General features: G+C 49.9%; 1 protein-coding gene across 2 annotated transcripts in view; it reads left to right on the forward strand.

The window, feature by feature from the left end:
- The window catches only part of PDYN (prodynorphin), a 95,188-nt gene extending 84,898 nt beyond the window's left edge, over positions 1-10,290 (forward strand). Inside the window, exons 1-3 of one of the 2 annotated variants that reach the window (XM_024742945.1) lie at positions 5,669-5,718; positions 6,711-6,858; positions 8,112-10,290. In XM_024742945.1, the coding sequence (XP_024598713.1) occupies positions 6,730-6,858; positions 8,112-8,741 (759 nt within the window). In that variant the 5' untranslated portion in view covers positions 5,669-5,718; positions 6,711-6,729 and the 3' untranslated portion in view covers positions 8,742-10,290. Of the gene's footprint in view, positions 1-5,668; positions 5,719-6,710; positions 6,859-8,111 lie in introns of those variants that run through there. The other variant, XM_024742947.1, reaches the window with a different exon arrangement.
- The last annotated feature ends 5,965 nt before the right edge of the window (positions 10,291-16,255 follow it).

The raw sequence follows: 16,255 nt of genomic DNA on the forward strand, positions 1-16,255 counted from the left end.
TCTCTCTCTCCCTCTCTCTCTCTCTCTCTCTCTGTCTTTTCACCTCCATCTGTCTGTCCACTGCTTTTCTCCCCATCTCTTAATTGCATCCCATAACAAAGGGTGGAAGTTCCATAGGAATCTTGCTCTCAAATAACATTCTTTCAAAAATACACTTAATGAACACCGTGACCGTGAACTGCAGGGTGGTCTTCCCCGTCCCCCCAGATTGATCATCCATTCTTTGTTAATGACTCTAAAGGCCTAACAAAAACACTATTTTCCAGTTTGGGGGGACTCTGTTGGCCAGCCCACTGGAAACCCACAAAGGTGAACTTTATGTATTTTCCAGGGGGGTTTAAGTCCCAGAACAGTCTTGCCTTCAGGACCGTGAGCTGGAGTGGGGGGAGCCCAGTGCCTAGAGCTCAGGCTGGTTTGTGGACTAGTCTAAGGCTGACGCTAAGCCTGCTCCCTGTGGCCCGGCCTCTTGGCCCAGTCATTTTGCTTTTCCAAGTCTCTGTTTCCCCATCGAGTACATGGCTTAGTGCTCAGCCTACTGGAGCCTCCTGAGGGGAGGAGGAAGCAGTCGTTGAGATACAAGCCCGTCACTGTGCCCTAAACTGGGGCTGTGGCGGACTCAGAATCCCATCTCTGCCACACAGGTGCTCAGGGCCCTGGGGGGCTCTGTCACGTGGTCCCCACTCTTCCACCTGGAAGCTGCCCTGGAGGGTCTGCGGGAGGCCCCGGGCCTGGCACAGATCAGCAGCACGGTGCTTGCTGGGGTCACGGCCAGGGTGTGGGAGGTCCCAGTTCTGTCTCCATTTCCCTCCCGACTCATGATGTGACCTTAAACCAGTGACTTCATTTCTACCTTTTCCCATTTCCTCTTCTATCAAATAGGGATAATCACATGCGATAAAGTGCTCAGAGAGGTAATTACGACGTTAAATCAAGCCATTATTATTCCATGCTGGGTTTTTAAATAAAGATGCTTGCGGCTCCTCGGAGCCCTCCCACTACAATGTAGAAATATCAAGAGGAGGTAAGAGGGCCAGCAGTCCTTTCCCTTTCAAGGAACTCTGGGCCCCTGGTGAAGAAAGGGTCTACAGTGTGTTGGCCTTTAAATGGTGCCGTCCAGGGGGGTCTTAAGGAACCGCGGCCGGGAGGTGATACAAACCCATTGACAGGTGAGAAGACTAGGCTAGGAGAGGGGGGTGATCCTGCTCTGATTTCCCCAAGAAAATCACTGTTAGAGTAATTAGATACATTTAGAGTAATTAGTAATTACTCTAAAATACACTGTTAGAGTAATTAGAATGATAAAATGGTTATAAACGTAACAAAAGGGGTCAGCAAACTTTTTCTGTAAAGGACCAGATAGTAAATATTTTGGGTGTTCCGGGCCCTGTGGTCCCCGTTTCAACACTCAGCTGTGCCCTTGTCGCATGAAAGCAGCCAAGACACTATGTAAACAAATGGGATGGGTGTTGTAGGAATCGGGGTTCTGCAGAGAAACAGAAACAATGGGATGTGTTCATATAAAGATTGGATCATGTGATTATGGAGGCTGGGGAGTCCAAAATGCTCTTTCCCCTGAGGGGAGAAGCACCGTCCTCCCGCACCAGCCTCTCTCACTGGGCTGTCACTATGTGCCTCTAGGTAGTGGCTGAGGAAACGCTTCCTAAACCTGCAAGTGGAGAGGTTTTTCTCTGGGGGGGGGCTTAGGAGGCTCCTTCACCATAGGCCACGCAAGCCCCCTACCCTGTCCCCTCCCCGGGGTCTGCGCACTGACTCACTGCCCCTGGAGCTCACCCAGCAAGCTCCCTTCTGCGTCCTACACAGAGATCAACAGCAAAGTTCCTTTTCTCCTGGCTCCTGCCAAGTCAGGGACCATGAGCCAGCAGGGCTATCTCTCATGTACAACTTCCAAGCTGATCCCCACAGCAAAGGCGAAAACTCTCCCCCCAACCCCCACCCCGGGACTCATCTGACGTTGCTCAATAATTTGTTTATCCTACACAAGGAAGGAAACAGGATGGCTTAGGAAAACTGCAGGGCTGATGTGTCTCTGTTAGAGACCGGGCAGATCCATTTGGAGGCCTAACTCTGCCACTTAACAAGCCAAGTGGACTTGAGCAAGCAACTTCTCTCCCAGCCTCAGTCTTGTCCCTGTACAATGGGTATGAAAACATTCTGGGTGTCTGTTGTTGTGACGGTTAGAATAATACGTGTAAAGCGGTAACGCACAGCCTGGCACGGAGGAGGCTCTGTTATTGGATTGATGTGACCATGGATACAGAGCTCTCAGCCCCAGCCTGCAGTAGGCCATCCACACAGTTAATTCGTTCAACTTCTTTTGCTTCCCTCGGTTGCAGGCCCTATATTATCACTCCGTTTTGCCTCTTTCTTTTCCCATCTCCTGTAGCCCAAGTAAGGTTGGAATGGAGCCTCCATGCTCCTGTTTGTTTCCTTCTCTCTGCCCACCCCCCACCCCCGGCCCTTCGCTCTTTCTGTGTCTCCCCCTCTTCATGGCCCTCCCGCGCTCGCTCTCTCTCCTCTGCCTCTCGCTGCTCTGTCTTTGACTGGTTTTCACTTCCTCCCTGTCCCTCTCCCCCCACCACCCCCTTATTTCACTCCCTTGGTCTGGTTTCCTCCTCCCTCCTGTCTCCCCTTTCCTATCTGCCTCTTCTCTTTCCTCCCCTCACCCACTCCATGGTTTCATTAACATTTGCCAATTTCTTTAGCAGGTGCTGGTTTTAGATGCCCTGCAGACCTGTGAGATTTCTCTGGGGGCACAAAAGTATGAGCCAGAAAAATTCAAAGGGGCTTCCTGAGAGGTCCAGGGTTGCCTGGTTATTCACTCAACACACGCGTGTGGAGCTCTTGTTCCTGTTCTAACCTTGCATTCGGCGCTAGGGACACCATTTGTTCAGTCATTCATTCATCAATCACTCAAACTTCCTTAGTTTTCCCATCACACTAGAATGAAATGCAAGTTCCACCTTGGCCTGCAAGGGCTGACACCATCCGGCCTCTGCCCACGTCTCCTCTCTTGTGCTCCCTCATCCCCCTGGCCTCCTGGTCATCTTTAAACACACCTACTCTTTCACCTCAGGGACTCTGCACTTACAAATTCCGAGCTGGCAGGAGACTCAGAAAGAGGCAATCATGTGATAGACAGAGAGCTGTGCGCGCTCAAAAGAGGACCCTAATCCAGACAGGATTCCTGAAGGAGGCCACCGAGACTGAGTTTTGAAGAACAATGAGGGTTAGCCAGGCCAGAGGGAGAGCAAAGAGGCTGGGCGGCATGAGAAAGGCGCTCCATGTGCCAAAGTTTGGGCCAATGGGGCACAGGGCGCATTCGTTGTAGAACTGCAGGAGGTTTGGTCAGGTCCAGGTCAGACGGAGCTCACATCCAGTCTGGGTGCTGTGCCCTTGCTGGGATTCCTTGTTCAGATGATGTAACCTCTCTGTGCCTCCATTTCCTCACTGCAGAATGGGGAGAATATCAGTCCCAGCCTTTGGGCGTTGCTACGCGGACCCCTTACATTGAGACACGAACAGGTCTCAACACAGGGCTGTGCACACAGTGAGCCAGGTCGATGGCAGCTCTCCTCGGCAGGAAAGCCCTGGAGGGCCTGGCTCGGGGGGATGGAGAACTCGGACACAGGGCAGGGTGCAGTCACACTGTCATTCAGAACTGTCCTCTGGCTGCTGTGTGGAGGGTGTCTCAGGGGCAAAATTGGAGGCGGCTCTGGAGCCAGGAGGGAGGAGCTGGAGGCTGGGGAGGAGGTGCATTGAAGGGACTGGGGCTGTACCGGATGGTTAGAAAGGTGGGCTTTGGGGCTCTGGAGCCAGACTGCCTGGAGGCAAATCCCAGCTTTGCTGCTTACTAGCTCTAGAGTCTCTGCAGGTGTCTTATCTCAGTTTCCTCATCTGTGAAGTGGGCATGACAACAGTACCCACTCCACACAGTTGCCGTGTGAGTTCATGAGAATCACTCAGGACAGCCTGAGTGCTCACCAACCATCAGATCAGCTAGAACTATGATTATTAAATATAAAGGAAATGGATGAAAAGAAAGGATGCTGACACTGTATTTGCCTGGGACAACGAGATCTCATATCGAGCTTCCTACCGTAGCAGCCAAGCTGGGCGGGAAGCTTTAGGCCAGGAGTTAGAGGGTGGTGATGCTGCCCCTCCCCAGTGGATGAGCAAGACCTTGCTAACCTTGTACCAGGCCAGCCCAGCCATCGCTGATAGGAGAGAAAACATGAGCTGCCGGCTTTGTATCTGCACATAAATGGCACAGCTCACTGGCCTGGAACCCAAATCCGCTCAGCAGTTGACAGAGCGTGAGAGAAACTTGAGGAAGGAGAGAGGCATGGGATGGACACAGGACCAGCTCCCCGAGGTTTCTTCTCTGAGCTTCTCTGCTTCGGGGAGCAGACCTAGCCCAGCCTCAAGAGAGGCAGAAGAGCCTTTAATTGCTGTGTGACCTCAGGAGATTCACCAGTCCTCTCTGAGCACCAGCTTTCTTATCTACCAAGTGGGGATAATGATGCCCACCTCTCACAGATGGCAGGTGGGTTGAGAATAATATACAAGTAACAGCTCTGTGCATGGGGCCTTCTGGGCCTCACGGAGGGTTCAGCTGCTATTGAATCAAAGTGGCTCTAGAAATTGTAGTCATTTATGGGCACATGTGTGGGGAGTCAAACACATTGTGCCTGCACACCAGCTTCACCACTCACGGGAGGGGCATGGGGAATTCACTGAACCGAAAGTGCCCTCCTCAACGGGGAGGAATGAATGAGATGACAGACATGGGGGCTCAGTCAAGGCCTGAAGCACAGTAGTGGCTCCATCAATGGTGCCTGGGCTCCTCGTCAGGCATGCTTTGGAGGGGAGCCTACTGTGTGCTCTGAGACTAGCTCTGGGCTATGGCATGGGGCCCTGGGGCCATGGGTGGAGTCTTCTAACCCCCCTCATCACCTGAGGAAACAGGGCAGTGTGCAGGAAGGGGAACTAGGAGAGGGGAGGGAGGACAGCCGTACCTGAGAGCAGCGATGGAGGCTGCAGGCTACAGGGACCAGGGTGGGAAGAGAGTGGCAGCCATTCCCGGGGTGGTGTCTTGGAGAAACTGCCCATTTCCAGTTGGGAGTTCTTCACTGTACCCCCCGTTTGACAGCTTTGCATCTTGATATTTGGATTATAAGGAGCTAGCTACGGAAGGGACAGCTTTTAATAGGCTCTTTGTGAAGCGTTAATTCATCTGCCTAGGATTTATTGAGGGCCTACTATATGCTGGTCAGGTTTGTGGGTGCTGGTTACCGTGGGACTATGCCAGTTAGGGTCTGTGCCCACAGGGAGCTAATATTCTAGTGGAGAGACGATAATCAACAACAACAACGGCAAGCATCAAACGGTAGGACAGTCTGAGATGGTGAGCGTTCCGATGCAAACAAAGCACGGGGATGTGAGAGAGACCCAGTGAGCTGTGCCAAACGTCAGCAAATGTCTCCCTGGTGATGGGACACTGAATTCATTCAGTTACAAGAAGGAGTGAGCCATGTGGAAATCTGAGGCCACAGTACCGCAGATGGAGAAACAGGAAGTGCAAAGTCCTGAGGTAGGGGCAAGCCTGGCATGTTTGAGGAACACAGAGAAAGTATTTCAGAGATGAAAACAAGACACAGCTCCTGCCTTCACAAAACCAAAGTCTGAAGACTCACATAGGTAATTACCAAGTAGTGGACTATTTTAATGGAGGAGGCACTAGTTTCTGGGATAATACCAAGGGGAAACATCATTTCCAGCCTAGGAGGTCAGGGAAAGCTGCCTGGAGGAGGTGATATCTACTCTAGGACCTAAACAATAGGTAACAGAAGAGGAGAGCAGGGTTTTCCAGGAAGAGGGACTAGCATGCAAAAGGCCAGAGGTGGGACAGGTGCTGATCCATTCATTAGGGGAAGTACAGGTAGCTGGATGTGGTCGGAACCCAGAGCTGAAGACTTGGGTGTAGGGATGGAATTGAGGGTGTCCCTGACATTTAGGAGAAGGGCCAGACCTGACCCAGCCCAATGGGTCTGATCCCAGCATTGATATGCTGAGAAAGGCATTTCAAGGTGGGCAGGAGGAACCAGAGAAGGAGCTGGAGGCAGGGGGCCAGCATGGAGACAGGTGAAGGTGGAGCTATGGCTGGAGTAAGGAGAAGTGCTGGGGTGGGAAAGGTCCACAGCAGAAAGGACTGAGCTGGGGACAGCTTGGGGAGCAGGGGAAAAGGGAAGGGGATGGAAGCCTCAGAGAACACAGAAAAGCAGATAGCCACGTGTCTACTGGCGGGTGCGTGGTCAGAGTGGGTTTTGATGCCTGACAGATCTTTGTCCACTTCCTAGCTGTGGCAGCAATCACTTCCCCTCTCTGAGCCTCAACTTTCCCATCTGTTTAATAGCACAACCCACATTAAGAGTTGTGCAGATTGAATGTGAACACGTAGGAAAGCTCCTAGCACATTGCAGGCACTCAGCACGTGTTAGTTCCCTTCCTTGGCCGTTGGCCTTGGGTACCCACTGCTCCTCCCTGGACCTCTGTTGTCTTGACTGTCCCACTGGAACAAGAGCGATTGCCTTGCAGTGCAGCGCTGCCAGCAGGAGCTGGCTTTGCAGGCTCAGGACACACCCCACAGAGTAGGCAATCACAGATTTCATTTCCTCTTTCTCCCTCTCCAGCGGGAAGAGCCAAGACAGAATGGCGTGGCAGGGGCTGGTGCTGGCTGCCTGCCTCCTTGCGCTCCCCTCCGCCACAGCAGACTGCCTGTCCCAGTGCTCCTTGTGCGTTGTGAAGACCCAGGATGGGCCCAAACCCATCAACTCTCTGGTGAGTTTCAGGGACTCCTGTGAGTTTCCACAGATGGAAGGGACCATCTGTGTGTGGAGCCCAGAGAGGGAAGGTAGCAGGCCTGGGCAGCTGTGAGCCTGTCCTATAGACTCATCCCACCTGTGCAAGGCATGTCCTGCCGTGGTCAGCCTGGGTGCCAGGGACTTTGTTTTCCAGCTTCCTGTCCCCACCCCAGATCTTACCACCATGGGTTCACTCAGGTTTGGGACCGGAGCTCAGGTTTCCAGGGAGCCTGTTGCCTGGTAACAAGGAGTGTCATTTATGAGGTGGTGCTGACTTTGGGAGTCAGCAGCCCTAGATGAACTTTTCAGAGCTTCTCACCACCAGGCCGATAGGCACCTCCAGACCTAGTCACTCGCAGGGAAGGAGCTCTTTTCACCACCCCTAGATGCCAGGATCTGGTTGTCAGGATCCAAGCCTGACTCCTCTCCTGGGGCTTTAGCATCTCTTGGCTGGCCTTGCTGGCTTTACTGTGAGTCAAACTTCTCCCTGTGCCTCTCCCATGACAGCAGACAAGCTAGAGTAGAGGTACATAATATGAGCTTTCGTTCTGCCAATTTCTAGTTCCATGACCCTGGAACCCCCTCTCTGAGCCTTAGTTTCCTCATCTGCAAAATGGGGGTGATTCCATGAACTGAGGATGCAAAGTATTGAATATACAATGTCCAAGTTCCAGTACTGTCTAGTATTGTCCTTGTGGTCATTGTTATCGTCATCACCATCTTCACGTTTAACTCCTCCCTACTGCTATGAAGTAGATACTATCATCCCTCCAGGTTTGATGAACCCTTAAACATCCCCTCACATGTGTTCTTTCCACCGTTCTGCATCGCTTCTGATCCCCTCTATAAGGTGTTTGCAGCATCCTTCACACCTAGGAAAGGTTGGGAGAACCAACTATTCCCTCTGGAGTCAGAAGTGGAAGATTATGGGTGAGCACGGCAGAGTGCTACGGGAAGATCTTATCTCCAGTGTTGGCAATGTCACCTGTAGCCAGGTGCCCTTGGGAAAGCTGTTTCACCTCTCCACGTCTGTTTCTTCATTCTCCACATGAGCACAAATTCACCTACCTCTATGTACCACTGGGAGCATTAAAGTGGGCAGCCCGGGGCTCAGTAATGGTTTTCTAATTTTCTCAGACCTGGACAGGGGACTCTCTGGGGCAGGGGCTTGTAGTTTGACAGTTTGATGGTGGTGGTATTACCACTGTGGTCTTTTGGGGTCTTTTTCAGATTTGCTCCCTGGAATGCCAGGCCGCCCTGCAGCCCGCTGAGGAGTGGGAGAGGTGCCAGGGCCTTCTGTCTTCCCTCACTCCCTTCACCCTCGGGCTTAATGGCAAGGGAGACTTGGAGAGCAAGGCAGCTTTGGAAGAGTCCTATAGTGAGCTGGCGAAGCACGCGGGGCCCTCCTGGAAGGAGCTGGAGAAAAACGGGCTCCTTCTCAGAACCCCAGCAGAGGAGAATGATCTAAGCAGCAGCCTGGCGGAGAAGCTCAGGGGTCTCTCTGGCAGGTTGGGGGAGGAAGCAGAGTCTGAGCTGACTGGGGGGGCCCAGCCGAACGATGGTGCCATGGAGGCTGGAACACTGGATTCCGATGAGGAGGACCCCAAGGAGCAGGTCAAACGTTACGGGGGCTTTTTGCGCAAATACCCCAAAAGGAGCTCAGAGGCGGCTGGAGATGGGGATAAGGTGGGCCATGAGGACCTGTACAAGCGCTATGGGGGATTCTTACGACGCATCCGTCCCAAGCTCAAGTGGGACAACCAGAAGCGCTATGGCGGTTTTCTCCGGCGCCAGTTCAAGGTGGTTACTCGGTCTCAGGAAGACCCCAATGCCTATTACGAAGAGCTTTTTGATGTGTAAACACCTCTCCATCGTGGAGTTGAGTCAGGAGCTTCCCGTAATGCCCTTCCAGATTGGAGCGAACGCATTCATCTGTCCCTATAGCCCCCATCCCTACGCTCAGTTCAGCATTGTCTATAAGACACCCAAAGCTAGCCTGCCTCTCTTCCGCCTGGGTGCAGTGTTTGTCTGGGTCAGTGAGGCGGGAGGATGGAGGTTCCCCTCTCCAATAGGCTTAGCGCTTGGCTCCAGCCCTACAACTCTAAAACTACCAGCAGCAGCAGCTTTTGGTATCAATCCCATTCATGTGACTCTCCAACTCCAGGAATCCAGACTGACCTCTTGATCTCTCTGGATCTATGATCAGGCATTCTGATCAATGCCCCTCTCAGAAGCATTCTCCCTCTCATACAGATATATTCATTTAGATAGTATATGCGTGTATCATAAAACATACAAGAGGTAGAAATTTAAAACAAGATAGATAAATAAAAATCCTAACATTTTATTCTCAGACCTCAAAAGATCTCCCTACAATGGAGACCGTGCTTTAGGTAAAAAGCTTAAACGTTGCCTTTTATTGGAGCAGGTGTTCCTACACTAGAGAGTTCGGGCTCCCAGTGGGTTAAATGTTCAGTCATTGTACTCTGAGTTCACATTGTTTAGAAACACACCTTTTGAGAACCCAGTTCCTGAACTCCAGTCCACGTTGGTACGCTGGACAGCGTCCAACTTCTCACAGGAGAGGAAGGGAGTGAAAATCCCTTTCGGAAAATGTTAATGAGAGCAGCTCGCCTTCTGAATGCTGAAACGATCGAGAGGGGGAGCGAGGCAAACCAATTTGTTCTGTGCAACAGACTCAAAATGTGGACCAGTTCCCTCACCCCTCATTAAACAAATTAAACTGATTGGTATCACACTCCAGCCCCAGGATGAACCGACGCTGAGTCAAGTTGATGAGGTTAAGCACAGCCATGTTCTTGAGTAGCGGAATCAGCCTCCAAGAGTCCAAGCCATCTGGACAAACATATGCATTGGGCCTTGGGTAAGGGAATCCAGAAGCAACAGCTAGAAAGAGGAAAAGGCCCTCTTAATGCCTCAGAATAAAACTAGAAAGAGGAATGAAATGATTAAATGCTTGAGGACAAATGAGTTCCCTTGATTCAAATAACCCGGAAGCAGAGGCAGGGACCTTAATCTAAGTCCTCTTCTCTGTCTCTCTGCCTTTCTCTGTCTCTGTCTGTCTCTCTCAAATCTCTCAATCTCTCTGTCCCTCCCTCCCTCCCTCCCTTTCTCTCTTTTTCTCTCTCTTGTCCCCAGGCACTGTGGTTTGGTTTGTGGATCCAGGAAGCTGGTCTGAATGGGGAGGAAATGAACATGAGTTTGGTTATTTTGTATAAGATGCTACTGAGCACACCTCTTCATGCACAACCCTCACCTCTCATGATGTTCTGAAATGTATAGATTGTTTTCGAGTTACTTTGTGTGCTTTTCAACACCCCATTTTTGCAATTTACTTGGAATTTCCTTAGTCCTTAGCAAGCCTGTGTTATTTCCAACTCCTCCAGTACAATAAATAAAAGAAAGACGCTGATGTGTGTGTGTGTGGTGTGTGTGTGTGCGTGCACACACACGTGCACCTTAGTGCCCAAGAGTGATTAGATCTTTTGCAGAAAAGAGTGCTGGGGAATGAAAAAATATACATATACACATACGCACACATTCAAGTCAGAAAACTAAATGTAGGATAACAGAAAGAGCACAAACTTAGGGTGCCATAGCCCTAAAGTTTGTTGAAAAGTTGAAAATCTGTTTGACCTTGAGTAAGTCATTTGACCTCTCTGAGCCTTTGTTCCCTCCTCTGTAGAATAAAGATGAACAATACCAATTTTTTAAGGTGGCTGTGAGGGTTAGGTGTGATCAAATATGCAAAGCTCCTAGGACATAGTGAGCACTCAGTAAATGAGAGTTTTCTTTCTTACATTGTCTTAAGGAACAGTGACAAAGCACAAGCATCCAGCAACACAGTGGGGAAAGGAAAGAGGGGTGCTGTCTCCTATGCTGGCTGACCAGGCAGGAGGGACAAGTGTTTCCAGACAAGGGGGAGTGTGCTAGGGATGAAGAATACTCTAGAGAATGGGTGGCACAATGTCCTTTACTAAAATGACATCTTTCTTTAAATGGCATAGATGTCTTTAAGTAGAGCTAGAAGATTCAGTGGCTACAGACCTCATGGCTTCCACTTGGACACTGGCTTTCTTAGTGACTTCATAGAAAATGCAGAGTCAGGGAGATCTCATTCATTCCCTCATTCATTCAACAAAGTAATTGAAAGCCTTTTGCCAGGTGCTGGAGGTACAGGAAAATAAGATGGATAAGGTCTCAGCACTTATGGAATTTATAGCCTAGTGGGGGAGACAGAAAAAAAACAAGTAAACAAATATAAATATAAAATTCAAAATAAATTTAAATGAAATTTAAAATATTGGTAATTGTTGTAAAGGAAACAATTGGGATTTGGTAATAATGGATAACATGGGTAGGGGAGGAATCTCCCTAAGGTATTCAGGAAATCCTTCTCAAGGAATATTCCATCCTTGATAGTCATAGGATCAAGTTGGAAGGAACCTAAGTTTGGGATTATCTCCTCCAATGACCTACCCTGTGCCAAATTTGACACATTGATAAGAAATTTCAGTCTGCTCGAACACTTTCATTGACTTGGACTTTACAACATATTGCTACTGCTTAGTGATTCCATACTGGAAAGTTCCATCTTTATCTTGGGCTAAAATTTAGGTTTCTGTCACTTTTACCCATTGGGTCCTGATCCTGCTGTCTGCTAGCCCAGGAGATTCTCTAAGGAAGACTTTTCTTTTACTTGCAAACACATGGCTCCTAAACATCTCAAATAGGTTAAAGAAGCAAAGGAAAAACAAAAAAGGGGAACTTGTTGGCTCACACAAAAGAAAGAGACAGGATCTTTAGCTTCAGGTAGAGCTTGATCCAGGGGCTCAATAAGGACACTAGCACCTCTACTCTCCTCTGTGTTGGACATGCTTTTAAGATGGCTGACAGCAGCTCCAGGCTATACCAGGCAGGTTCAAGTCTAGCATGCTATTCTCACAGCAAATCCCAGCTAGAGTTTCACTGCACCTCATGGGCTCTTAATGGGTCAAATGTCCAATTCTGAGCTAATGCCCATCATTACGCACAGATTACTATGATGCTCTGATTGGTCAGAAATGAACCACGTGATCACCACCCGAGCCAGAGTTGGATTCAACCAAACTCAAAGGAGCTGGACGAGGAGTGGGAAAGGGGGTGCTTCTTGAGAGGAAAATTGGAGCATGGTTCCCAGTAGGAGAACAAATGAATGCCAGTCCACCAGACAGGATGGTCACCACCCTATTGAGTGAGAGTGGCTGGGTGTGGGCTAGGGAAAACTCGAGGGTGTGTACCAGGGGAATGTGGGCCTAGAGTAGCCAGATTTGATTTTTAAGACTGTAGAAATTTAGGTTGCAGGGTTTTTTTCAATGTAGGCAAGTAATTTTTTTTTTAAGTACTGAGCAGAACAAACAATAATGTGTTCAGGATGAGACACATTACTCTCAGAGACCACTACTTTGCGACCTTTTTTTTTTTTTTAACAAGAAACACTCCTCTTTTTGGTTTTAAAATTTTCTCCATATGCTAAGGATTCTAGAACGCTATTGTTCTGGACTCCCTTTTTTGGACGAATTTCTCTTGGTCAAGGAGGGTTGTCCACATAAGGTGGAAAGAGTGTGGCCAGGGAGGGGTCACAGAGACCTGGGCTCAGATCCCACTTACCTGGGTGGCTCTGGGCAAGCCACTGTTCTTCACTGAGCCTCAGTTTCCAATCTGTCAAATGGGGAGAAAAATATTGACTTCTCTGAACAGAGGTGAGGAGTTAGTAATGTAAAGTCTGTGACACATCTGACACACAGGGGTGTGTGACACTTGTTGCTGCCCCCTCTTGAGGGGCGGTGCCTCTGATTATGTTATTCCAGATGTCACCTGAGCAAGGCGCACACCTTGCTCAGAAAGGACAAAATTCTTCTGGTGGTAAGAAAAGGACATTAAAAAAATTTTTTTTTTTTAAAATCAAGTTATAGGGCTCCCCTGGTGGCGCAGTGGTTGAGAGTCCACCTGCTGATGCAGGGGACACGGGTTCGCACCCTGGTCCGGGAGGATCCCACATGCCACGGAGCGGCTGGGCCCATGAGCCATGGCCGCTGGGCCTGTGCGTCCGGAGCCTGTGCTTCGCCACGGGAGAGGCCACAACAGTGAGAGGCCTGTGTACCGCAAAAAAAAAAAAAAAAAAAAATCAAGTTTAGCCTACCTGCTGTAAAGTGTACTTAATCTTAAGTGTGCAGCTCAGTGGATTCTTACATATGTACACACTCATGTGACCACCATTCAGATTGCAATATAGAACATTTCTAGCATCCCAGAGGGGTGATCTTTTTTTATGAGCTGTTTGTGACGATGGAGAGCAAGCCAGAGGAAGAATTGGAATAAAGACATCACAGGCCCTGTGGAGTTCTTGTTCTTTGTTCGTGTCACCAAGGCCACTGGGCAGTGATCACAGAACAGGCGTTGGTTAAGTGATGCCTACATCCCGGTAACCTTAAATGAGCGTGTTATTAATAAGCACCCAGTATCCACGACAACGCCTTACGCCATCTCCAGTGAGGAAATTCTTGTCATAATGATCATGACAATCCCATGATCCCTCGCATTTGGTTCACCCCTCCCCCACCCCAACTCCAAGCCCTTCACACAACGAGCCCAGTGATGAGGCTTATTAATTAAAGGCCCAAAAGCTGAAGACAACAAAATCCCCATGACAGTGTCAGGAACAATGGTGCCCTAATAGTTGTCACTTCGGCATCTCTGATTCATGTGCTGGGTCCCTGTCGTCTCCCATTATAGCAGTGGAGATTGATAACAAAGATTTGTAATTACTCTTATAATATGTAAATTTGCACATGAGTTGCACTCCCACCCTCTTTGTCTTGTCTCTAACTTAAGCCAAGCCCCATTATTCTTTGTCCCCGGGGCTCCCCTCCTCCTTAATCATCTTTGAGTGTTGCCATCTGAAAATACCCTCTTGTCTCACTCTTAACTCCCCACTACCCCAGGGTAGCTCCTGAGGGACCTGCCGTGGTGCTGGGAGACTCAGGAGCGCTCTCCTGTCACTGGTAATATCCATGCGGCATGTGAATTTGGAGAAGGAGCCCTGGGCTGAGAGTCTGGGGACCTGGGGTCTGAGTGTGGTTCCGGCTGTGCTAACTGGCTGTGGGAGATGGGTTTTGAATTCTCCAGGACACAGATTTCTCATCTGTAAAACCATGTGATGGTATCATCAGGGCTTTTGTCCTCTCGAGAACTGACACGTAATACCTGCCCCGCTTCAGGCACTGAGTCAATAACTGATGAGCAAAGCAAAGGACCCTCAGCTTCCTTACCTGAAAATGGGGTGATGAGTCCTACCCTGGCAGGTAGTGGGGGGGGGGTCACATGAGAAGATGCAGGGACCATGGCCCAAAGTTGTTGTGTAATTAGTGCTAAAATGCCCTCCTCACTCAAATGCATCCCATAACCTGATGAGTGTTTATTGAACACCTGCTGTATACCCTGCCCTGGGGTAAAGGCAGGGCATTCAGTGGTGAATAGGCAGAGTCCCTATTTCGTGGGGCTCACATTCTACTGGGAAAGACCAATCACCTATAAATGAAGGAATGCGTCAATGTTTCTGGTTGGGTATGGGGGCTGTGCAGGAAAATAAAAGGGTAAGGGGATGCCAGTGATGATGGGCAGGAGGTGTTACTCAGAGGGGTCACAAAGGCCTGTCTGAAGGGGGGACAGTTGACCAGGGTTGTGTGGGAGGTAGGGGGAGTGTTGTGGGTATGAGTGGTCAGGGCAGCATTCCAGGCAGGGGAGCAGCAAGTGCGAAGTCCCAAGGGAAGGTTTGTGGTTGTGTAAAGAAGAGTCAGGAAGTGAAGGGGACAAATGAATGCAAAGCATAGGAAACAGGCTGCAGAAGCAGACAGGCACCAATCGCGTAGGGCCTCCTGGATCTCAGCACAGGGTCCTGTTTTACACCGTTACCCCGTGGGATTAGCAGAGCCCCCTTGGTTCTCGGAGTGCCCGGGTTTGGGCAGTATGTGATATTCTTGTCCACTCATGGGCCATGGGAAGGACCCTGACTTTTTGCCTTGGATGAGGGGACACACTGGAAGGTTATAAGTGCAAGACAGACATTATCTGACATGGATTTAGGGGGATCAGCCTGGCTACCACGTGGAGAGCAGACTGCAGGGAGCATGAGGAAATTTTCCGTGATCCTGTTGGCAAATGGTACCGTCCAAAGTGAACGTGAGGGGGCTTCCCTGGTGGCACAGTGGTTGAGAGCCCGCCTGCCGATGCAGGGGACACGGGTTCGTGCCCCGGTCCAGGAAGATCCCACATGCCGCGGAGCAGCTGGGCCCGTGAGCCATGGCCGCTGAGCCTGCGTGTCCGGAGCCTGTGCTCCGCAATGGGAGAGGCCACAGCAGTGAGAGGCCCGCATACCGCAAAAAACAAAAAAACAAAAAAACAAAAAACAAAGTGAACGTGAGGGATGCATGGTATCAGGAATGACATGGGAGCTTTTCTTTCCTGGAAGGCCCCAGGCACAGCATTCTCTCCTGACAGACAGAGATGGGCATCAGGCCCACAGTCAGGCAGCAGCAAGCTCTCAGGACTCAGTGGTGGTGGGTTGCACTTAAGAAATCAGTCTGCAGAAGCCAGTTCACAGCAAACACTCCCCACCCCCGACCCATCTCAACCTTTAAAAATGTAGGCTCAGGAGTTTGAGCTTTGAACTTCAGGGGAGAAAAGTCCTTGAACTTGCTTTACATAAAAGATGGGTCACTGGAAAGTGTGTAAATCAAATTTTTGCAAATCGGATTACATTCTAATGCACTAGGGAGTACTACCATTCGATTGTCTTATCGACTTCACAGATAACGACAGTGTCTCTCGCCCACTTGGGAACATTTGAAAAACTCAGCAAAGCATCAGTGTTCAGATATCAAGTGTTTACTGAGCCCCAGGGCCAAGGCCCGGTGGGGATCCAAACACGGATAATCTTTGCCCTCAGCAGGGAAGACCTTGTAGAGCAAGTAACTATGAAAAATGAATGAAGAGTTACTCTGGGGATGAGTGTGTAACAAAGGGAGCTGCAGGGCTGGAGAACAGGGGCCTGAAGATGCCACTTTGAAACTGAGATCTGGAAGAGCAGGGGTTGGCCAGGTGGGAATGTCGGTGGGTGCAGGGAGGGTTTTCAGTGGAAGGAGCTTGGGCAGAGGTGAGAGGAGCACTGCGCACAGGAGAGTCTAGAGGAAAGCCAGGGCGCTGAGCAGGGACATGGAGAGGAAGCTTGATCATGCAAGACCTGAAGGTCATGCCGTGATGGGTAGGCTTTATTTTAAGAACAAGTGAGTAAGTAGAGGATTTTAAGCAAAGAA

The sequence above is a fragment of the Neophocaena asiaeorientalis genome, unplaced genomic scaffold (assembly GCF_003031525.2).
Source record: "Neophocaena asiaeorientalis asiaeorientalis breed wild unplaced genomic scaffold, Neophocaena_asiaeorientalis_V1.1 scaffold82, whole genome shotgun sequence".
Taxonomy (NCBI): domain Eukaryota; kingdom Metazoa; phylum Chordata; class Mammalia; order Artiodactyla; family Phocoenidae; genus Neophocaena; species Neophocaena asiaeorientalis.